The sequence below is a fragment of the Ciconia boyciana genome, chromosome 3, assembly GCF_034638445.1.
Source record: "Ciconia boyciana chromosome 3, ASM3463844v1, whole genome shotgun sequence".
In the NCBI taxonomy this organism is placed as follows: Eukaryota; Metazoa; Chordata; class Aves; order Ciconiiformes; family Ciconiidae; genus Ciconia; species Ciconia boyciana.
In genome coordinates, this window is record NC_132936.1 from 95,318,990 (window position 1) to 95,344,346 (window position 25,357).

The following is a 25,357-nucleotide window of genomic DNA, read 5'->3' on the forward strand; positions in this document are numbered from 1 at the left end:
ATAAAACAACTTGCTTTATCGGCTCCTTACCTTCGAGCTCTTTGGACCAGGACCAGTCTCATCTGTGAGGTGCATTACAAGTGTAGGGAGTTGTAAAAACAAATCTCATTTCTTGATTGCCATTCTCCTCATGACAGAGAGGATAAATTGTAAAATTTTTATTGCAAAATATTAAAATAAATTACATTTTACAAAGACTTAACAAATATTTACACACAGTGTGATTCCAGTGACAATGAGCAACAAAGGCGACAGACAGGCATATTATGGAGTGATAAGAGTCAGAACTGTACAAACTTCAAAAGCCATATGAAAGACAAGCTAATTTGTTAAAAGGTTAATCCATCACAAATGGAATGAATCCCATGAGGCACAAAAATTACAAGTCTACAACAGAGTTCTTGGGGTGTTTTGTTTAGATCAACAAACTTGTATATTGCTTTTTGCTCTCCTCATCAGTGATGCTTGTCTGTCTCTACACATACTCTCCCAGATCAACTGGAGGGAAAAAGAAAAATCTCAACATATACAACTGTGTCACCATGGATCTGTTATCAGTCTATGGTTTTATTTATGCATGTTTTGTGACCTCCATTGCCAGCAACAGATTCACAAATCATTAGTTCAGAAAAATTTACACACACCACCTTTTGGATTTCCTCAGTGATTTCGTACCAGTGTATCAGATGTTTTAGACTGCCTGCTGTGAGATATGTATCTGAAAATGATGCCCTTCTGGTAAAAATAGGCTTCAATAGCACAAGACAAAACCAAGAAGTGTCACAATGATGTCATGAAGGATGGGGTCACAGTCTATAGCACTTAAAAGGGCTTTTGTAGAAACAGACTTTTGTTGTCACATTTCAGGATTTTTAAATTTTTTTTTAATTATTTTTTAAAGTATTGGCTCATCTTGGCAAAATTAGTAAGTTCATATGGTGAAAGCAGACCCATGCTTCACATGATGTGACTGGAAATACAATCTAGTTGTAGGCAATAGCTAGAAAGAAGAGTTTCCACTTTTATTCCATCCCTTCCTTATATGTGCTTTTAAGTTTGTTTTTTTTTTCCTCCTCCTCCTTTTTTAAAAACCCTCTTTCCTCTCTTTCCAGGAAGATATCTGTCTCGCCTATAAAACTAATTCCATACCATTAAGAGAGCTGTTAACATTATTGGTTAGCCAAATGAAATCTTACATGTCATCCAAAGAAAATGTTTCTAGATTGACCAGATAATTGAAATAACTACAAGACCTTACCAAGTAGCACTGGGGAATTCACTCAGAGGCACTTTTGGGGCTGAATAGCTCAAAATCCAGCCTTGACACCCCTCTAACTCACTACATGTAAATCTGAAGGCAGAAAGACATTAATTTAGATACCCCAGGCAGCTGCTTTTCTCAAGACGTGGAAGACAGGCAGGCAAAAAGCTGCCTTGCTTAGCACTTCGGCAGTTCTGAGATGGCACCGTAATTTTAAAAACCCTGGGAAACGATTCAACTTTTTGGAGAGAGCCAGTATGAAAGCTACGAGCCAACTAAACCCCTCCAAAACACTGAAAACAAGTAGGGCTTAACGAGACCAATTGTGTTGGCCCCTGTGTAAAGAGGAATTTTTTCCCAGTGTTAGGATTACATTAAGGCACATGGTGGGATGTCTTGAGAACAGTTTTGTGAGGTGTGATCATGTTTCCCAAAAAAGCAGGAATATTGTACTTTGTTTTAATAAATTTAAACTATTACTTTAAATCCCATGATACTTATTATGCAGACTTATAGTCTATGCTGACTATACTGGGAAAGGCCAGAGCGCCACATCTAACTTGATAATATGAAACAGATCCCATCCATTCTCAGCTCTGGCGTACAAGTGCACTTCGCTACAGAGAACAGAGAGTCTGGGTTCCAGTGTGCAACATCCCCTCCCAATCAAAGCAGCCCAGCCAAGTGTCTGGGTTGTATTATTTCTGTATTAAAGAGAAATTTAGCTTTTTTAAAATGAAGATTGGACTATGCTTTTCCATTTCATGTACTTTCAGCAAGTGTTTTCTCTCCTCACTGTCCTGTAGCTTTCTAACTGTCACAAACTTTGATCTTTGCATCAATAATGGAAGACAAGTTGGAGGACGACAAAAGCTATATGGAGTGCTTTCTCATTTTCTTTTAAGCTAACGTGCACTTTTTTAAACAAAAAAAGAAAAGAGAGAAGGCTAGACTTGCTTCACAAGCATCCTGTGTATCATGCATATAGTCTTACCTACCATTTCTTACAGTTATAAGGTATATCTGTCAACCACAACCCTTCAGATATATAGAAATACTTGAAGGGCTTGGAGTCATTTTAAAATGATGGGAGTGGGGGTGTCTATTAGACATAAATCAGAATCTTCTCGATAGGCCCTCTCCCTCTTTCCTGTCAGATACAAGTCAAATTCATCCAGCCACCCCTGCTCCAAATAGCAGTAACAGAATAAAATTTGATTTCAAATTAGAATCTCTCTTCAGCAATATTGTAATAAAATACAGATTCACTACCAAATCCAATGTCAATTCCACGTTTTGGCCAACATTACAGAGTTGGCCCTAGCCTCATGATCACTTTCTATTTGAAAAAATGTCACATATGTGGAAAATTCTGAAAAGAAATGAGTAAAGACAGTCCCTTGTTTCACAGTAGATGACTTCAAAACTTCCCATGAACAGGCTATCCAACCAGAGTGCCAGTTTCCCATATGTCCTCCTTCTTCTGCGGAAAAGGACAGCAACTGAAGCTGCAGCCAATATTTGGAGTTATTAAAAATATCTAGTAATTCAAGATTAGCATTGCAAGATTCCATAAGCTCTTCTTACAGAGCTAGTGAGTCTGCCAGCATTACACTGAAAACGAGAATGAGACAACTTTTAACTGTTCACTGAACTTTGGGAACTTTCAGACATACTGGAATGACTTAAATACTGTAAAACTAAACAGAACAACAGAACTTGACATGTTAAGGTTCAAAGGTCTTGGCTATTTTCTGTTCCAAGTATATCAGATACAACTGATGTCAGTACCTTTTGCCAACATGTAATCAAGAGCCTCATTTGAAAGAGTTGTCAGGGTTAACGCATAGATTTGGAAAAAGAAAGAAGAATAAAACCATGGTATATTTTTCTCTGTGGCCAAAACAATTTGGGCATAAATGTTATGAAGAGGCATACTTCCTTCTCAGTGAGAAGCCCATCTCCAAGCCAAAAGATAATACTTTCAGGAGCTTAGAGACAAAGTTCCTTTCAAAAAGTGCCTTATGGCCTTAAATCACTTGATCACATCTCAGTTTGCCCAAGATTTGACATTGCCCAGCCTTCTTGAAGGTGGGATAGAATAACCATTGTATACGCACATAGGTCATACTTCAAAACAAAACAAATAAGCAAAGTGTAATCAACTGTTTCAAAAATCATTTCTCATTCAAGCCTAGTCTGAAGTACCAAGGCAGGGAGGAACATCAAAGAACAATACTGACTAACACACTGCACAGATCAGCAGCAGTGCTACAGGTCCCTTCTGACAGGCATTAGGGCATTTGGAGAATATCTGTGCCTCCCAAGGTGATTTTTTCCTCAGAAGAACAGTGTCAATAAAACTTCACCTGTATATAGATACTGTATAAGGTTCATTCAAGTATTTCCTCTAGGAAATGGACAGTGGAAGGACACTTGCAACATTTAAAAAGTTCATTGCATTCTGCTTGTGCTCATACATGCTTTGATCAATAGGTCTTCCGGTCACTTTACTCTTTAACAGATCTGGGGCTGATGTGCAGTTTAGCAGCGCAATTGGTGAGCTTCATCCCAGATGATTCTTCCTTGTTAGAGGGCTCCTTCTCAATCCATTCCTTTGGAGTTTTAATTTTAGTATTTTATTTATGAAATTACAATTCACTATAATTTGACAAGCACTGACATATTCTAGACAGATGTTTCAGATGCTTCCTCCTCAGTCTGCCAGTGCACCTCAGCTCAGATCTGTGTGTCCTGGTATTCCATCTAAAATTTCTCATTAAGAACAACCAGCAGCTGCATCATTTTTTTATGGTAACAACTTACAATGGACAACTTAAAAAAAGCAAACCCCTTGCTTTCATTTGTGATCAAAGCAGGATTCAAATCCAGGTTTTCAGAGGTGAAAGGCTAATGGAGTAACCGAACACATTTGATGCCCAAAACAGTCTCTTTGCAACAGTATAGTTACACTCCCAAACTAATTCCTCAATGAAATGCATAAATGCAAAGCAGGTCCAGTGTATTAACTAGTCTTTTCTTTTCTACTTTGTTCAAGAACCATAAAATCCCAAGAAGGAGCCGGACTCCAAATTCAACTGTTATTTTACAAGTTTTTCAGATAAGCAAAGCTGATAGGCTCAGAAACCAACTTAGGATGGGAAAAGGACACTGGAGTTTATTAGTTTGGGACTTGCTTTTGTTTTCAAAGAGACAAGAGAAGCTGCAAAAACATGCTTTTCTCCTTGCTCTGTTAATTTGTTCAATATGCACTGACCACTTTCAGAAAACCATCGTCAAACATGCTTCACGTTGCAGCCTTCACATTGCTTACTGTATTATATTCATTCATCAGTTGTTCATAAGGCACAGAAAGTTCTAGCTCGTTATTGGTAAAAGTAGATTCATCAGAGGATGGGAATTTTACCAGTTTTTTTGCAGTTTCAGTTTCCTCTGCGAGATTATCATCCATGGAGGATTTTGACGTTTCCTCATCATCTGAGATATCTTCCTCTTCATCATCATCTTCATTTACAAATGTTATGTTGGCATTCTCAAATATTAAGGGTCGATAGTCTCTGGAATCCCACACTTCGCCTTCTTCTTCACTAATCCTGTCTAGCTGGTTTACAAACATGGTTCCTTCTAGAGTGCTGTCTCCAATATGTTTATCATGCAGGGGTCTCAGTACATGGCCATTTTGAATGTCCAGGGAAGCCTCATCGTACTCAAATGATTCTGTCTTTGTGTAAGTCACCTGGGCATCTATACTGGCATTCTGCATATTTTGTTTGGTATTTTCTACTTTAATCATTTTGTCATTGTTTGTCTTCAGGGCCTTCTTCCCAATTTGCTTAATAAGATCATTGTAGGTCTCTTCCTTCTTTGAAAGGAAGCTGAAGATGTTGACATCCTTTGAGGTACCCATTTGAAGGGGTTTCTTAGACCGAGGATGGTTGTCAAATGACTCTTTTCTTTTTTTCCTCCGTTTCTTGATTGCTTTGTGGACTTCCACAAACATACTGACCTTCCAGTTAACAAAGAGTGAAAGCCAAGCTAGTCCCAGATAGATCCATAACTCCACAAAATATCTGTAAAGGGCATGATAGTTTGCATCTGGATTTACACCTACAAAGAATTAAAAACAAGAACATTACTGAAAGAGGACTCACAGCTGATAAACCTTTGAAGTTATGACCCTGAGAACTACTCCCTTCCACACTAACAGAACCTAGTTGTTTGAACACTGCTCTGAGAGGTAATAAGTGGTGATCTGAAACACTTGACATAAGAGTTGATCCCAGGTCTTCCATTTCTTGGCTGCATGTATTCTGACCACTGGATCACAACATAAAATTGAAGCATCTTTATCTTCTCCTTGTAAGCTATAAAAGTGAACTTTTTTCCTCTTTGAAAATTATAAGCCTTCTCCCTGTCATTGAGGTATGCGTATAGGTACCTTTCTTGAGAAAAGGATTCAGAATTCCACTTACAAGAACCATCTCCAAAGCCCTGAACAAGGCAGTGGATTTTAGAGAAAGACAGGATTTAGAAAGGAGACACCAGTATGCTCAGTATTTCCTGTTGACTAGTTCTAGACAGCTGCACAGAGAGCATTGCCCAGTACTTATGCACCCTGCTTAGTATACTGGACCCCATTCAAAGGTGCTTAACTGTCATGGTGGATAGGATAGGTACTTGCCTGAAACAGGGACCTGGGGCACCTGAAAGAGTTACGAACTCCAGAACTTGGCTCCAGACTTAGTCCAATAAAGGCCTTAGGTATCTAAACCAAGATTGAAGAGCCACATCTAGTCCATTGCATCAGTACCCAGCTTTAACTGAATCTTCTATTCAGCAAAATGTTTTGGAAAAGCTTAGAAATCACCTTTTCAAGTTAGAGTTTGGAAATAGAATTACTATTACTATGCATGTAGTGAAATATTACATAAAAGACAATTACTGACCAGCAACAAAATCTCCAAATCCTATGGTGGTGATAGTGATGAATGAGAAATAGAGGCCTTCAATGTAATCCCATCCTTCAGTCACCATAAAGACAAAGGGAGGAATAACCAGATGGACCAAGACACCCCAAACAATGAAAATAGCTGTGCATGTAATTTGTGCTTTCCTCTGTAAAGAAAGAAGAAAAAAAAAATTCAGGGAAAGATCTCCAAATTTTCTTTTCCTATCCATGGCACCAAGCATCATCTGACAGTATCAGACATTTCAGAGTTTTGTGCTAACAGTTTATCGGCCATAACTAAAAGTTACTGAAGTAAACACACAATTTTTTTTCCTGTATGCAGAACTCACTATTCTTACAACTACTTGCTCAAACAGGATTATTTCCTCACAGCTTCCTTTCACACTCTTGAACAAAAGTTTAAGGAGTTCCTGATATTTTGTAAATAAGCATGTGATACAGACATAGCACTCTAGTCTAAAAAGCAGTCAGTACCTCCGATTTTCCTTTTATTCATTTGAGTATAGAGTATCAGAAGTGTTTAAGATGCTTCTCTCCTATTTATGCCTCCTACCCTTTGCCACTCATGTAAGCTCTGCACAAAGCTGCACACACACATGCATTTCACCATCATTTTCTATACTTTCTTCTCAAGTGCTGAACCAAGAACTTTCTTGCTCTGTTTCTGAAACCAGAACCTAAACCAGTCCCGCTGTCCTCCAGGCACTATAGCCCTGCATTGCCTCCCATCTCTGTGCAGAGTTAGGACTGAGAAAACAAAACAAAAGAATACAAAAACCCCAAACAAAATGCCACCAATAAACACCCAAAAAGCCACAAACAAAAGACCCACAAGCCAGTAACTCAGAACAAAACATTATTTTCCAGTTGGTTCACTGCACAGCAGGAAGTACTCATGCTAGCATAGAAGCAGGTGGGAACAGAGCAGGACAGCTTATTTCTGTGCCAGAGGAGCTTGCATGGAATGCCTGTGAAATGGAGCCTCACCTATATTTGCCCTACAGTTTTCTAATGTAAGGAGATACATATGTCTCCATAGAAGCTGCAAGATCTATATTTAGTATCAAAGGTTTCTACAAGATCTCATTTTCCTAAAACTTCTTGCAGAACTAACATATCACACCCAATCCCCCTTTCAGTTATTTTTATGCAACACCATTTGGGAAAATTCATATTTGTGCAAGTGTTCATTTGCTACCAAGATTAGCACGTAAGTTAAGAAATGTAAGCTTAGTTCATGCATCAAAAATACACAGCACGAGGGTAAACAAGAGAGGGCCTTACCAGGCTTACTCCTCTTTTCGTCAGAAACTGGCCCAGCCTCTTGGCACGTCCTCCAAAGAACTTCCCCAGAGCACTGATCCACGTCAAGCAGAGAGGAACTCCAAAGAGCCCATAAAATATGCAGAAGAGACGCCCAGAGGGTGTCTTTGGAGAAACATTTCCGTAACCTGAAAGAGATAAGTATGTGCATGGTCTGTTCTTGTTGCAGAGAATTCAAGGCAATTCTACCTATGTGCAAAACAACACTGCGTGGGCTTCTCCTGTATCAGATGCGCCTTACTTCACCATCTACCAGATCTTTAGTCTACTCCAGCTGCTGATCTTCTGAATATGGATACCTTCCAATTCTACTCTAGTAAACATGTATTCCATTAATGCAGGCTGAGAGGATTACTGCATTTTAAGTGTTTCCTAGATTTTGTGCATCTTTTTCTTGACAACAAGAGATAAATATGAAATAAAGCTCATCTCAAAATTTCTAATATGATCACCCAACCTTAAGCAGCACTGTTAAAAACTTGATTGAATCAATTTTACAGAATAAAAACTCAAAATTCATCCTGAAGCTAGCTTCCACGTGAAAGATCCACTATACACATTTAACTTGTGAACTGGTAAGAGTTTGCGAGTTAAGTGCAAGGCGAGTTGTGACATAGCAAGGCACTTCAACTGAATTTAGTTCTGTGCTGGTCACAGAACCCAACAGGGCATTACAAACTCAGGCTCTAAAATCAGCAGCCTATTTTCTGAACTTCTACCAGAGCTTTCTTATTTAGGTGTGTTTCTGACTAACTTTTTGTCATAAGTTTTATTATAAGCTGGGTATTGTGGGTTTCAAGTAATAAAGAAAACCACAGTACTGCATATGGTTTAACAGTAATATTTCAATTTCTGAGTACCTCCAGCTTTCTCTGGTTATTTTGCATCCCTGGTTTTTTTTGCATTGTAGGTGTAGCAAGGGTGTAGCAATACCATGTAGCAAAGATTTTTCTGTAAGAGCAGAAGGCAGCTGATGTTGAGCTCTGAAAATCTGTTTATCAAAGGAGGAAGAAGTCTTTCAATGCAGAGGGTTTTACAAGCACAAATCAGTAGTGAGATTTAGAAGACAACACTTGTTCTACTTTGCCTTCTTTAAGGGAGAGATAAAAAGTCTAGATTGTTCTGCAAGCCAAGAACACTGATAAATCAGTAGCTTAAGAGGATGCACGTGAGTAACAGAACAGCTATACAAAAACCTCATATGCACATGCTTTAAGTATTAGTTTAATGGAATGTTTTGTAATGCTTTTGTTTTGTGATTTTATGATTTGGAAAGTTTAAGTGCATGAATTAATGGAACTGGAATGACACCAGTCATCCCCAACAGCACCTTGAATCCATTACTTATTGGAAAGGCACACATTTCTCTTCTGTATACCCATGGAGAGAATGCCAAAAACCTGGGTGTTTTTTTTCCCCTCCATGAACCTGCGGATGAACATGTACTGTAGGCAACTCCAGCCATTGGGACTTTATTCAGTGGCTAGCTTGACACACAAATGGAAGAGTACAAACGCACTAGAGCATATAGAAAACTACAGTTAGGAAAGTTGACGTAATAAATACTTACCGATTGTAGTGATCACAGTAGCAGCAAAGATCACAGCGTTAGGCCAATTCCAGTTGTTGAAAGTATTGTTGCCAGTGATGGCAACCCCCTGTCCAGCAGCATTTGACACAACCTGTAAGAAAACAGTTTACAGTCATTCTTGGAAAATTCTGGCATCCTGAAAAAGAAATGTGTCTGTCCCTCTCAGGTTTTCCCCCTTTGTCATACTTTCAAAATAATCACTCAAGTTTTTTGTGAAGGCTAGCCTAGTATATTCGCTAACAATAATTTTATGAAATGCTAAAGAATTTGCTTCACCTAAGAAAAAGTAGTGCAGGTGCTCTGACATTTAAATAGGGGCGTTTAATTAGATAAGCTTTTACTTGATTTACCAGTTTAACCCAAATGGATCTCTTCCAGAAACCAAACACACTCCTCCAGACTGAACTAGCATTTAACCTCCAGTGCAGTTCTTGACTTTGGTTTAATACTAGGGACAGCTTCAGAACTACTATCCATTTCAAAACACTGTTACATGCCTCAGCTTGACTTGGGTACGAGCAGGACATCATAGAATCCTTGGCAAAGCTAGTGCAATTAATACTAATTCACCTGCTGTCCCTGGCAAAGTCAAACCATCTACAAGCCAACGTAAAACTGTACTTTTCAGCAAAGACAGACAAATTAACACTTCTCCAAAGTATTTCATGCAACAGACTCTAATCATTGTCCTTGAATCAGGCCCCTTTCTTATCCCATCTTTGAATCTAGTATGCCATGATGAATGCAAAGCATTTGTTTACAATGTTTTAGGGAAGCAAGTATCATTATTGGCATTTCCACAGATTCAGCAAGTCAAGTTTTTAGTATCTGTTCAGGTCTTCAGGTGCTCAAGAATTATTAACCATCTTCACCTTTTGTAGGAAGGGACTTGGAAGACCCAGCCTCCCCTGCCTTTCCAAAACTAGACTGTAGGAAACGCATTGATAAAAAAACCTAATGACTAGTGCAGAAAGTCAAAGCTTCAGATCAAAATAATGCATCTTGCCAATTCTGACACGTATTTCTACCTCCTGAAGTAAAAGAGAAAAGCGATTTATCGTATTCTCTCCTAGAAATCCCTAGTTATTTAAAATCTTTGCTCTGTCATGTTATGCTGCAGTTAAAGCCTTCTCAGGTTACTCTGCTTTTTTCCCCTTCAGTGTAAACCAAGGTTGTCTGAACAAAACTCTGAGGCTACATCCATATACAGGAGAGGTGAAGGTATCTCCAAAAGTTGATTCATAACATTATCCCACTTTCTGTGTTTCTGTTCAGTAAGTGTTGAACACAAAAAACATCTTGAGCTAAATACCTAAAATTGGAGGCAATATACTTTTTTTTTTTAATAAACATGACAGGTGAGGTTTATCTTAAACTGGTAAGAACTTAGAGGTACCTACAACCAACTCTTCCTTCCCTCATCACCCCTTCCTTCCTACTTGATTAAGATCTGATCTTGGACCCAGCAGAGACTCAACACAAAGTTCAATTGCTACTGAAAACATACACAAGTTAACACAAGTTTTAATTATTCTTGAGACTTATTACATATCACCACCCTCCTACTGTAATAAAAATGCCCTCAAAGTGAATGTATTGTGCATATACAAGCTGCAAACAATTTAATTAAAAATGCACTTTCAACACACAAGCTATTACAGAAGATAAAAGGAGAGGCATTGAAAATGAATGAAGGTACAGAACTAGATTTTTCTCCTAGTAAACTCAATGCGTGTGCAAAACTGCATGCAGTGTCTTTCCATAGCCTACAGGCTCTGGGTAGAAAAGGATATAGAGAGACTTCTCACCAAAGCAGTCATTTGTCATAAGAAAGTAATGTTGAAATGAGAAGTAGCCTTAAAATGGGCAGGTCAAGAGCAGGCAAGTAAACACACAATGCCACCCCTTTCAAAAAAAAAAAAAAAAAATTTGAGACAGCTACAGTGGATCACAAGAGTTCATCTGAGTAGAGACCAAAGTAATTTCATTCATTTCTGCTATGGTCTGCAGATGAACTTCCTAAAAGTCCCAAAGGACATCCAAAGTACCCGATAGACACAATCTGTGATCTGCTATCCCTGAAAAGATGCCTTGACTTCTTCCACCGCCCAGCAACACTGCACTAAAACGTTGGATCAAACACCAGTTCTCCAGTCATTTTCCATGCTATAAGTGCACTTGGATTTTTTTTTTTTTAACTGTTATTTCCTCACAGAGCAACTGATCTCATAGAGATGCACTTAAGTATCCGTTTCCATTGTCACTGGGCCATTATCTCATTGCGTTACTCCACCTTCAGTCTGACCTAATGCGCTCAGTTTCCCAGTATGTACAGTTACTTTAAGATCCGCCAGTGTTTGAGGTCTGGAGGTGCGAAGGGGGCCCAGACCCAAGGGGAAGAAGCTGCTGGACTGAGTAGCACACAGCTGCCCTTCACACCCAGACAGTTAACATTTTGGGGGAGAGATGGCCAGTACTCTGAGTTACATAAACACTTTATATAGAGAACCACAGATACTCTCCAGCCAAAGCTGCCACTCTCTTCCTGTCTTATTAGCGCACAATTATCTACTATCTATAGCCTAGTCTTTTAAGTTACTTTATGCCTGCAATAAGCCTGAACGTGCATTGCTGCATCCCAGCTGCAGGAACAAAAATGGTCACAAAACATGCTTAGATAGCTTTGGTGCAGTGGGAAATACGTAGCTGCTTTCCAAGCAGCGTAACTCTTGCCCATACTGAAATAATTAAATATTTTGGCTTCAAGAAACAATGTGAGTGGACACTATACAACTGAACAGCAAATATGGGGTTTTTTGCTTGGTAAATCTGTTAGGCCATGTCAGAGATGCCTTTATTTTCATATGCTAGGATACAGAATACTCCAGGTTGCCTGTGCTGGGTTTCTTAAACTACAGAAAATTTGCTCTAAAAAGCCTTTGGATGGGAAAATAGGAAGCAAGGAGGGAGAGGAAGAAGAGGGTAGATGGTGCAAGTGTTCTTAATATCTTGAAAGATGTCATTTAGAAAATCCCTTTCCAAGTATGCCCAAATTCAAAAGTTGAAATAGTTAACTACCTTGGAATTTACACATCCCCTTAGACCTCACCTCATGACAGTTTGCACTGATAAAGGCAGGACTTTATTTTCAGTCAAACGACTGCCTCACAGAAATCAAACATCCTCTTCTCCCTCACTCCCCACCACCCCAATTCTGCACTTTGGCAAATGAAAAAGGAAAAGAAGATCTAGAGTCCCTGGAGCTATTGCTGAAAGTATACAGACTTGTAATTGCAGAGAGAGATTTAAGACACACATAAAACTAATACATCTTCTGATGACATTAACAAAAGTAGAAACCGGGATGCCATTTGAACATAATCAAGCAGACAATTTGCTCCATTTGCAGGCACTTCCACACAGACAAACCCCAGCACTGCTCCAATACAGCCTTGTGTTTCCTGGGCTTGGTAACATTTTTATTAACCCTCTGATGACCAGGTTCACTCAAGACTTACCAGATACCACAAGAAATAGTCATTAAGATCTCCTCTATCTTGGGCAAAGGAGAGGACTTTCTCTTTGATGCTTTGGACACATGTGCCTTGCACCCCCCCATATGACTAACAGTAGGGCTGAAAAGTTCTCAAAACAAATTTGAAAATAGCAAGGAGAAGCCTTGACCCACATAGGTATTATGGATATGTTCCTACCTCTATTTATTCTACTTCTCCATTTTCTGCTGGGAGCAAGCCCAGAGCAGCAGCAAAGTTTTCCCAAACTGGAAAGCCACATACTAATGCATTTATTCAAATTGTTTTTTTCTACTGGCCTGTCAAGGTTTGCTAGGGCAAGTCTCTATAGTGGCTTAAAAGCTTGCAGTAGTCAGCAGACCCATCTTAGCTGTCCTTGTCTTTGTATTATCAGGAGGGATGGTTAAGTTTGAAATTTGACCAATTCCACTGCAAGGTAAAACGGTTCACAACAGAATGACATTTAGTCCCTGTAGAAGTAATGCGAGGGTGTAAAACTAAGGGAACAAGCACATTGGAGACTGTGTAACTAAGTATGTTGAATTTGCCATTTTACTTTGGCTTCTTGGCCTTCAGAAGAAGGAAAAATGGGACAGAACCATCACCTTCTGCCTCTGTAAGCATGAACAAGTGCACAAGGCTTTATTTTCTTTCTAGAAAAAGAAGAAAATATTCTTTTACACCATCCCTTCAGGTACTTGCATACATTGATGAGATCCCCTTGAGCCTTCTCTTCTCCAGGCTGAACAGTCCCAGCTCTCTCAGCCTTTCCTCATAGGAGGACTGGAGCATCCTCCAGTCCCTTGATCATCTTAGTGACTCTTTGCTGGACTCTCTCCAGCATGCCCCATGTGTCTCTTGTACTGGGGAGCCCAGAACTGGACATAGTACTCCAGGTGTGGTCTCACCAGTACTGAGTACTGGTGGATCAGAGGGGAAGAATCACCTCCCTCGACCTGCTGCCAATGCTTTGCCTAATGCAGCCCAGGATACCTTTAGCCACCTTTGCTGCAAGGGCACCTTGTTGGCTCATGTCCAACTTGATGTCCACCAGAACCCCCAGATCCTTTTCTGCAAAACTGCTTTCCAGCTGGGTGGCCTCCAGTGTGTATTTGTGCACGGATCCACATGTGATTAGTGATGTTATTGTAAGAGTTAAGGACTGCAAGAAAGCTGTGGTACAGGTTTTGCATATCAAGTAGGAATAATTTCATATTTGGTGTGAAAACCTAGACACTTTCATAAGGATTAGCTGGGTCTGATAACAATGAGCAATAGGAAAGAAAAAGGACTTCTGGGGTACTTATGGCCAGACAGACAGATAGGCCAGACTAAAGACACAAGACAATAGACAGGCTATATGAACTACAGCAACAGATCCTGCCCTACAGGCACCCTATTACATACAAGAGGAACAGCCACATATTGTTCAGTGCCAGGTCTCTTTTGAAGAGGTTAAAGCATCCCATGTTATTCAAAGCATTCCCTGGAGATCTGACACGTAAGTCTAATGGTAGTTTTAAGCTTCTCCCAGTGGTATGAACAATCCTCTTTTGCAAACTCTGTTTCTCCACAAGAAAGGAGATGTAATTGAACTATTAAGCCTGAAATCAGAACCAGTGGCTTTCATTCTACTCTCAGAGTATTACCATGTGGATAATGGACAATCTCAGCTGGCTGCTGCATCCAAAAGCAGAGTCCATTAAAGCAATAACTGATGCATCCTTTCAGGACTCCTGGGCTTTGTCCCCACTTCTGACTCTGAACGGGAACATGGAGTAATTTTGCTTCTTTCTCAAGTTCTTTTAATCGAGGATGTAAACATTTAATGCACAGAAAAACCCTGAGAATTACAAATCTACCAAGTACTTTAGAGACCCTCCTACAAGGAATAAAGCTTCAGCAATCTCCTTTTGCATTGACATCCAAATCTTTTATACAATTTGAAGAAACCAGAAAACTGTGGAGCAGTTATCTAATAACGGGTACATACAATACTGACAATTTAACCAATCATAATAAATTGTCCATGGTAGTAAGGTTTAAATTTATAATATCAGATGAAACTCTATACTGCTGTTCATCTTTAAGCAGATTTTAATTTTAACCAAATCCAGCAGCAGCAGAGCAAAACGAATAGGTGAAGGTACAATAAGCTGTATGGACATTTTTCATGGCTTTTAAAAATCAAGAAAAGGCTTAAAGTAACTCCTAAGTTACTTTTAAAATAACAAAAATTAAAATCCATGCCATGCAAGTTGCACGCCCTTCTACTTGTCCCCCATGGTTGTTGCAGTTACCTGGGTTTTGTGGTTCCAGCTATAAAGTTACAGTAGCAGTCAGCTGTTTATATAATAATCAGATTTTTAAATGCAATCAAAACATATGTAATTGTTAATGTTTATCTCTGCAATAATAAAAAATTGAGTCACATGTTAAGGCTACCAGGTCAGATACACATTACAAAGTTCTGCTGACCCAGATAATATTGTCTCAGAAATACATGTAAATAAAGAGAAAAGAAACCCTCTCAGTCAGTATCCCTTTTGAAGGAAAAAAGTCTGTGGGTGGTCACAGCTAGATTGACAGAACAACTTCCTCAGACTCATCATGCAGACAGGCAGCACAGTCGCCATGGCCAGAAATGTCCTGCCCTTTTGGCATATTGCACTTTGACGTCTGCCTGCATATTAAAAGCAGCATAAGCTATTTCACAGGCACAGTCCGAATTTGTAAGTAGTTTATAGCTAGATCAAAAGTAGTAGACTCACAGTCAAACTAGGCATATATTAATCCTGGCTGACAGCTGTCATAGCTCATCTATTGAATTAGTTTGTGTGTCTAGTTTTTAAGCAACAAATATATATTTAATATAATAATGCCATAATCTATTGTTTTGAGTTATAGTAGTCGGAGAAAGATAAAACAACAAAAAGAAAAGCACTTTAAAGCCAACTGCCTTCCCCCCAACACCTCCACCCCACCCCCTCCCCGCCATGTGTCCTGACTGGATGGAGGATACTGCACATCAGAGAAAATATTCCCCTCACTAGAGTATCTTGGCAGCTCAGGGGTTGGGTAAGGAAAGGGAAAGAGAAGCCAACTATGCAACTAATAGTTTTACCAATGAGTAAAACTCAAAGAAACTTTTCTCCCCAATTACTTTTCATGTCTAGTTATATGAGGTGTGTACATGTAATGATTTACTAACGTTTTCTGTTTGAGTTCCCCAAAACCTTCATATTAACCTATATATTCTTGAGACTAAAATATTTCATCTCTCTTCCCAGTCTTCACTTCCAAAGACAGCTGCACTACTGCTAAGAAAATCTTGCTATGCCACAACACTCACTTTTGTAGCCAGAGACACAACATGGCAGAGCTGCAGAAAGATGAGAGAATACACGTAAGGTTAAATGATTTGATCAAGGCAACAGAAAGAGCAGCTATTCCAATGTCATCTTTAGGAGGGCTGCTATACACTTGTCTGTCCACAGAGAAATCAAAGCTCATCACTTCTTGGAGAGAAAAAAAGAAATCCTTTGAGGATTAGAATACAAAAAACCCCACAGCCTAGAATACAGAACGGCGGCACCCTATTTGGACACACGTATTTCTGCCAGCCACTTAGCACCTGGCACATTTAGTACTTAATCGGCTCAAGGCAAGAGTTCTCAGGGAAGGATGGTAGTAACTATCCACCCCTCCAGAGCAGCTCAAAGTCACCAGAACAGCATACACTTGTGGTTCCTGCCATCCTTTTTTTCACCCCCATCTCTAGTGTAATGACAGGCTTATCCTGATTGCTTACTTGGACTCTGAGTTCCCAGCTGACTGAATCACACTGGCATATGACCAGGGCCAGTGCACCAGGCCAAGCGAACAGGCCTTTCAGGCTGCCTTAGCCACTTGACAGTCTCTGCAGGACTATGCTAACCAGCAGGACTTAGGATAGCTGACCTTTCATTTCCCTCTCAGCATTATCTGTGTTCGCAATATGAATTTCATGTTTGTCAGGACAAGAACCATGCCAGATGTAAAAAGAAGTCTTTTGTCTGTGTCCTGGATTTCCTACTTCACTTCTGTGGGGAATGGTTTGCGACCTTTTTTGTAGAAAGACAAATAAGACAAGTGAACCATATTGTCTCGGTCTAACAGGCAATACCCTTGTGTCTTGCTAACCTGTGAAAGTTTTACTGTCCTTTACTGACCTATGCAGAGAGTCGAGTTGGAAGGTGGTTGAGGCAAGAGGTGCAGGATATGAGTCAGCAGCACCTGCATTAGAGAAGGGTGGTGGGATTTAATAAATTCCACATTTATTACAGAGGACACCAGTTGACTATGCAAGTCTGATTCTGAATCAACTGAGCATATAGGAGTGAATCTGCAGTTAATTCAACTGCTGTGCATGGCATTTCTTCCCAGCTGGCCTATCCTAAGAGTTGCTAGGTTCTCCAAGACTCTCGCTAATCCTAGAACTTGTACAGTCTGTTTTAACAAATGTAAAATCCAAGGCAGAAACAGCTTGTTTCTAATAGCACAATGGGACTATGGCCAGTAGCCACCTATCACAAGGCCAAAGTTGAAATGGAGTCAAAAAAGAGGAAGTAGGCATTGAGGGAATAATGTTAACTTTTACTTCTAAAAGAATAAAAAACCCGCAACCCTCACGTTTGGTGTCGATACATGTAAATAATAAACCTAACCAAAAGCATACACGAACATTACCCAAAAAGCTAGAGAGATCAATATGGGTACACAGGTTTCCTTCCCCCTTATCTATGAATTGAACTAGAACAAAAATAAAATCAAACCCTGGAAAACAAGTGTTAGTCCCAGTGTTTACATTCCTACATAGATCAACTACAAATAGCAGGGGACAATTTTTCCCCTTGCTGTCATACACTGCATTTATAAAATGGTTGATTAAGTGTTATTGCAAGTAAAAACATATTTTGCATTTTTCAATCAACAGCTTAATCTTAAAATACAATTCCTATCAAAGGGCAAACTTTTGAAAATTCCCACTTGGGAAAAAAAAATCCTGGCAAAATATGGGTTTACATACTTCAGGGGAGGGTTTTCTTTCCAGCAATAGCAGGATTTAATCCAGAATGAGATTGTATTTTCACACTCCTACCAATACAGCACATAGAACGTTATCTTGTCAGTTTTCCACAATCTTCAGAGAAAGAAGAACTTAAATAAGTTCTCTTTCCTCAACTTGTATTTTTAAATGCTTCAACATATCAGTGTTTTTTTTTTAAAAAGGCAATTATAAAAGTTATTTAAATTTGCTAAAAGTGACTTTAAATAATCCACCAGTATCTTAGCATACAAAATAGAAAGTTACATATATAGGTCAAATGCACTGTAGATACCACATTTTATCCAAAAGATTGTAAAACAAGATTGAACTTGCTCTGCAGAGAAAGTTTAGCTAATCTTGTCAATTCTTCGTTTACCCAGGCAACTTCTCAGGGTTTCATTCTATTCATGCAACAGTGCTTCTCAATGCATAAATGAATTACAGAACCAAGACACTCTATTGCTTTCCCTTCATTATGCTTAACTTTGGTCTGTCAGCAACTTGGACTTCCATCTAAGCATACCTTTTCTTACCTAATAGAGCCTCCAGCACATGCCACTTCATACAGAGCTGTCCCTACATCTAAGCCTGATAGTTAAAGAATGCACGTAAATACATGCCTGGTTTTCACTTTGCATAGTTTTGTTATGTAACAGGACAGCAAACCAGACATCATTTGTGTCTGTTAAATTAGAATACAGTGCACCCAGAGGGCTTTTTACATGCTTCTTGGTCTTGCTTTCTTAATTAGGCCGTTTTGTCACAATTATTTATTTATTTATTTATTTTAAAGTATCGGGGAAACTCCTGTTCCTAGACTTCAATCTGCCTAGCACTTTTTTTTTTTTAAAGCAGCCTTGCTAGTTTTATTAGATGGAGAAAGCACAGAGTGGGATACATCATCTTGTACTAGACTTTGAAACCAGATTCCAATGAAAGTAATTAAGTACATGCTATGAAGAAAGCCATGGATTAGAGCTGCGGATTCCCTTAAATGTACTGATTAGCCAGGAAAGCAGAACAGGCTGTCTAGTAAGAACACCTGAAGATCACAGCACTAAACACAGTTAGGCATACAAAATACTACAAAACACAAAGAAACACAGAAGTGGTCTTCAGCAGAGGGAAAACACTCTTGACTAAAAAACTGTATCACTGCTGTAAAGAAAGCTTGCATATGTCCTTCAAAGAACAAAGAACATGACTGAGCTTGAGGAGGGACTAGCAGGCATTCACATCTTAACCCTACACACATACTTTTACGCTGGAAAATATTTTCTATTTAGTGTAGTTCTGAGGAAGTTTGATCTGAGGTTTATTTAGGTGCTCAGAACTGAGGAAGAACACAGAAATATCCAAAAGCAAATTGAACTGCTCAACAGTGAGCTCTAAGATATCTCTGCAAACGAGACAGTTTGTTGGATAAGCCAATGAATTCCTATTTGCGCCTGAAGTTATATCAGGTTAGCTCTTCTTTTTAAAATTCACGTTACCCAATCCCAGAATAACCTGTATGTACAGAGAGGATTTAAACGAGCATCCTTGCTATGGGTTCGTATACTACTGCATACAGATTCCAGGACTTTCCAAAAACGTTGTGAGTTAAGTTTTTCAAAAGCAGTTGCGTTTGGATGCAATGCCATCATAAATAAAACTGAAGAGCAAATACTGTCACAGGTCCTTACCTTTATTAGGCTAGTGGCCTAAAAATCCATCCTGACCTTGCAGGAGAGACCTTCTTTCAACTGTTCTACTAAGTGGAAAGGAGTTTTCCCCCACCTTCTCCCAAGCACCGATGACAGCACTTCCCCCCCCACCCTGGCATCATTATTTTAACACACCACCAATTATGCATGTTAAACAATGCAGGAAGTTTTTCAGTGGACTGAGTCTCAAAAGGAACAGAGTGGAGACTTAAGTAAGTCTGGGCACTTCAGGTTTTTTTCTCCTGGGTTTTGTTTTACCTTTTTGCAAGTGCAATGTGTGTGTGGGAACAATATTAAAAAGATAAATTTGTAACAGGGACCAAGCATCAAGCTTTCTTAATCCATAACTGCTGACACTGACAACCCAGTGAAGAGAGGAAATAATTTGTTTAACCTGCAAAGGGTAGTCTCAGTAAAGACAGTAGTACAGGCACAGGCATCTCTTCTTGCCACTGTGTTCTCTTACTCTATAGGCTTCCTAGTTGGCAAAAAGAACCAGGGTAGAGAATGCACATTTGTCACAGACAGGAACACTTGTTATTTCATTCTTTTAAGTGCTCATTTGTTTTCTTGTTTTTCAATTACAATTTAACCAGATTAAGTGATCCTTTAGAAAGGCAATCTATTAATTAACCCATATTGGGCAGAATAAATCATGCTCTTCAAGCACAATCTCAATTTATTAACCAGAAATAGGTCTAGTCAGTCAAAGACAAGAAAGGGGGGGGAAGGTTTTCAATGCGAAATTAGAAGATACATGCTCTACCCTGGTTTTAGCTTGTTATCTGAAGGCCATGCAATAAATCATGAATTTAGAAGAGACGTAAAGAACCATCTTTGTACTTGCTTGAACCTGAAAGACTCATAAAAAATTTAATCGTGGCTAATATTTATGAGTCTGGAGGCCTCAGGACACAGTCCAGTGGAAACAATTTGTGAGTCTACAGTCAAATTAATTCCATATTATTGCTTGGGAATAGAGAAGGTAAATAATTGTGCCAGCTATTCCCTGCTTGGAAAGATAATCAAAATTAGACAAAGCATGAGTAGGATGAAACAGGATACAGAAGAAGTGAGGATAAACGTCTTGGGCACTTCTATAGTGCCAGCATTAGATATATTGAATATTCTTCTCTCCTCCCTCCCGCTGCCCTCCACCCCAATTAAAACCAAACATTCATGTGCTGACCATTTTAGTAGTTCATATAGATGTAAATGCTGATCATTGCAATGAATTCAACTCTATCTACAGCAAGTCCTTAGGGTTGCTTCTGCTTGGAGAAACAGAGCCTTAGTATTGCTGTAATGTACTGCAAGATTACCTGCTCAATCAGCACTGGTAACTAGTACCATCACCTCTTCACTCCCACCAGGGTGAACACAAGCTTCACAAAATGTATTGATATTTTTGAGTTTTGCATGGAAAGCTACAGCTGAGTAATAAACCTAATCAAGAGAGCTTGCCTGAGGATATGATGCTTCCCAAGATGCAAGTGCACTCTTTTTTGGTTTGGTTTTTTTTTGTCCCTTGGCATGGAGAACAAGGGCTGAGAGTTGTAAAGCTAATGGAAAATATCCTGGGAAATAATCACCATTGACAGGATGAGAAAATTATCTCTTGTGGGACAAACAAGTGGGTGGGGAACAAATGTACCACTTAACCCTCCTAGCTTCCCAACTTCTGCAGTATCTGAAAATTAATAGAAAAACAGTAGTTTCAAGAAAGGGTGTTGATTTAACAACAGAAAATGCCTGCCTGTAGAAAAGAACCCCTGGAAAACTATCTGACTTAGTTGAATTATATCCTTCCACAAGAGAGAGCAGACTAGCAAAATACAGCTTAAAATTGATTTAGTTTCTGTAATTTCCTCCTTCAGTCTATGCTATGAACTGAATCTCTCCTTCAATTAGCCCGAAGTAAGAGGAGAGTTCCAGAACTTCTGTACCTTGAAATTGGACGTTATTGCCCTTGAAAGCAATATAGGTTTTGTGATCAATTTTATTTAGAGAAGATAAGGTCTTATACAGGTAGCACATGGGTTGTGATAAGCCCTAGCAGTGCTGTAAGCTTAAAAAAAGTAAATGACAGAGCAATCAGCTGGCACACTGGCTTTATCTTTTAGAGTCATTTACTGGCATCATTTCAGTCATTAGCAAGGATGGCACCAGACCTTTAATTTGTATTACCCACGTACTTGGGCACCCTGTAAATCTGGTGATATTATAGACTTTGACATGCCTTCAATATATAAACATCTTTTTCAAACATTTATTGCTCAGACGATTTGAGAGGCCTGCAAACAGTCCTAGCCAATTGTACACTAAATCGTTACTGCTTAAGTTTCAAGGATAACATATCTTAATGAAGAACCATGTTTCAAAAATTGGGTATTTTTAAAGTCAGCTTTAAGATGTCCTAGTTACTCACTGCAATTTATTCTGCCTCTCCTTTCCCATTCTCTGACATAAAAGTGCTATCATAACCTACAGCTGTAAATGCAAGGGGAATACATTTTTTTTGTTACATCTCATCAGTCCAGTCATACAGTTCAGGCATCTCAACAACAAAAGCACATCAATAAAAACAAAAGGGGAAGAACTTCAAGGAACAGCTAGATGCTTGAAATCTCTTTCCTGATGTCTTGCTGTCATTCTGCAAAGCACTGCTGAAGCTTAGCTGGCACAATTTCTACAATTCTGGTCATCCGCCTTTAAGAAATGGGAAGAGGCAGACAAGGGCTAGAAGAATAAGGAGACTATTACGGGTCAGCCAAAGCAATTCATACTGCAAAAACAAAGGCTGAGAGGGGATAGCATTACTTTCTTTTGTACTACATCAGAAACTATAACGTAAGACCACAAACAAAAGCCATTTAAACCAAAACCCAGTGTTGGTATAGGAACAAAATAAAAAAAACTCAGCATGAGTGAAATTAAGCTGTAAATTAAAACAGGTTCTCAACCTATGCAATAGTTTTTAATCAAAGCATTCAGCATGGTAGTTTAGATGAACCTCCCTGTCTAAACCAAGATGCAGCTTAACAGTGATTGGTTTAGTTTAACATAAATATTTCTACAATGTGGTGTTACAGGTAAGATTTTGGATCTGAAAGCCTTATTACAATTATAATGCATCAGGGAGCATATTATTGTCCTACAGTAAAGTCCTCTTAGGAAGCGAGAAGGAGTTCTTCAGACAGCGGTTGTGAGAAAGAGTAAACAATTTCACCATTTCCTGTGGCACCATTCAAAGGCGTGCAGGAGTTCTTCCTCAAAGATTGACACGATGCAGAGTAGGCAAGAGATAAATGCTAAAGAGTAAAACAAATTACTTGGAAAGAAACAACTGTACTGATAAATAGAACACCAAAACTTTTGCAGCACCAACTTGATTTATTTTTTTTTTCCTGGCAGACTTCTAACAGGAGTTTAAAAAGGTCTTTCAATAAGGCTCGAGCATCATAAAATATATGTAATTTCCTTTACTGAGTACACTAGTAGTTCTATAAAGTGGAGACATTGCCCTACTGATTTTGTGAAGCCTCATCTTAAGGCCACATTTCAGAGAAGTACAAGTCAAGATTAGTGATTTTGTAATAATTTGCACTCGTTACTTGTACAAAGTGCTGTTCTACTGAAGGTTTACAGATAGCTGTTACGTCTACAGCTACAGACATAACACAAGAGCTATCCTCTTCAGATTAAGCAAATTTTGCATGAAAATATTCCAGCTGATAATGGAAACAGAACACTAATCAAGGATTGCAGCAGAAACACTACACAAAGGGGGCAGGGGGTGGTGTGTGAAGAAGGGTAGGTCTTTGTTCTTTTGTTTTGTAAAAAGCAAAGCAAGAGTTACATTTATCCTCACAGCTTTCCGTCATAAACCTCTACTTTACAAAATAGTATTTTAAAAACAGGCAGTTTGAGAAATTTTCTGTCAAAAGACACATAAGCATTTTCTAAAAAGTCCTCACATTTTGTACATGTGTGTTTGTGGAAACCTGTTGTACCCTGCCCAGCTGGGATTTAGATAATGCTTATTGATTTCACAGTCTGCAACAAGTTCTGTGTTTTGCCTTTTTTCCATCCTCATGGAAACTCCCCATTGCTTTCCCAGACTACCTCTACTGAAAGGAATGCCCAAGTCTGAGGCTTCAGTTTTCACACAGTAAATTCAAGAATAAGGCCACAAAATGATGTTCAGCCCAAACAAGGTTGGACCTAAGCACATGCCCCTTCTTCCTTACCAAGGCAAGTTGAGGCCAAGCCAGCATTGTTCACGTGACTTGACAGAAAAGCTGTGAGTAGTAAGTTCTTTGGAAATATTTATTGCTGTTTCTGTACCTTAGGTGTGTAATAATGAACACTCTCGTGGCTACATCAGCAGCTTTCATTTTTAGAAATGAAATCAAGCATGCAATCGGGCCCCTAAGAGAAAGCACAGAAGAACTTAAAGCTACTGTTTGATCAGAAATCAAGCAGTCGTAAGCTGCTACACGGTGAATTTTGAGGGGTTTTGGCACATTGAACCATTGCAGTTGAATGATTAAGTTTCCCCTCACTACCAGCCCTTGCTGTCCTGCTGCTAACCTTCTCTTTGCCATAACAACTAGCTAACAGCATGCTTTATTAGTGACCTCCCAGCCCAGATGTGTGAAAAAGAAGACTAAGGGTAAACTGTTCTAATGAGAGAATGAATTAATTCTGCAATAAACCCCCCAGTTTTGGAATAGTTTCTATTTTAGGATGAAATGTGAAGTCAAGTGAGACTTAGGTGGTAAGAGCCCATAAAAAAAATGTTATATATTTGAACAAACTGAGCTCTACTTCCATTCTGCAGTACAAATAGGTGTTACTGTTTCCTCTGGAAAAAAGTTTTAATTTGTAGGGATATTATCCTCTTGGAGGCATGTCAATATTTTTACAGCATGCACTGTTTAAGACTTGCTTGTGTATGATGTATAGCATGGACAGTTAGTTTTCCTATAAGTCATAATTCATAGGACAAACAATGTGAGGGATATTAATGGAAAAAGATCAACAAGGTTATTTCCTTTTTGTGGCTTTCTGCAGAGTTAAATAATAAGTGAAACTCATAATTCAGCAAGTTAGTTAACTGGAACTATTTTGTCATTGCAGAACTGAACGCTGAAGCTTTACCTATTTGTGATACTTGCAGATCCTACACTTGAATGAACTAATGCTGCTTAACTTTATTTCTCCTTTCCACTTATGTGCAATGGACGTAAACACCAACAGTTTTGAAAAAGCAGCTGGCTTCTTTGACAGATCATGACCACAGAATTTAACAGTTGATACGGATTTTTTTTCCCCTATTAATTTCAGGACTAGATTCCAGTTTAATGAACTAGTTAATAAACTATTTTGATGAAAAGCATATTCAGTGCTTTACCAGCATTCCCTTGCTCTTGTGATTAATGCAATTATAGAACTGTTTCCTTTTCACTTTCCCAAGTTCCACATAGACATGTTTTGAAGACAAATTAACTAAAGGTTACTGCTGCATGAGAACTGCAGCTGTTCTGCAGATGCTGAGTGCCCCAACTTTTCTTTGGCCTCTGATTACTCTGATTCAGAAATAAAACTTATCAGACGATTTCATAGCTTTCATTAATACAGCTTAATTTTGAGGGCTTCTCTGCCAATATGCTTATAACACCTTTTCCTTGGTTGGGAAAAAAAAAAAAGTATTTCAACAACTTTTACGTTGCACCAGCTGAAATTAAGAAGTTGGAATAATCTATAATAGCAGATTAGGCTTCCTTCCTATCTGAATACATACATGGTGACTCATGTAGCCAACTCCCCTTTAAAAGGGCTTTGGAAAATGCTGTTGTCCC

General features: G+C 38.9%; 1 protein-coding gene across 1 annotated transcript in view; it reads right to left on the reverse strand.

Moving 5' to 3' along the window:
• Positions 1 to 208: 208 nt before the first annotated feature.
• Positions 209 to 25,357, reverse strand: part of KCNK5 (potassium two pore domain channel subfamily K member 5) — a 37,069-nt gene continuing 11,920 nt past the window's right edge. The window contains exons 2-5 of the mRNA XM_072856705.1: positions 9,145 to 9,256; positions 7,536 to 7,702; positions 6,229 to 6,397; positions 209 to 5,389 (exon numbers count right to left, since the gene is read on the reverse strand). Coding sequence (XP_072712806.1) covers positions 4,569 to 5,389; positions 6,229 to 6,397; positions 7,536 to 7,702; positions 9,145 to 9,256 — 1,269 coding nt within the window. The 3' untranslated portion in view covers positions 209 to 4,568. The remainder of the gene's footprint in view (positions 5,390 to 6,228; positions 6,398 to 7,535; positions 7,703 to 9,144; positions 9,257 to 25,357) is intronic.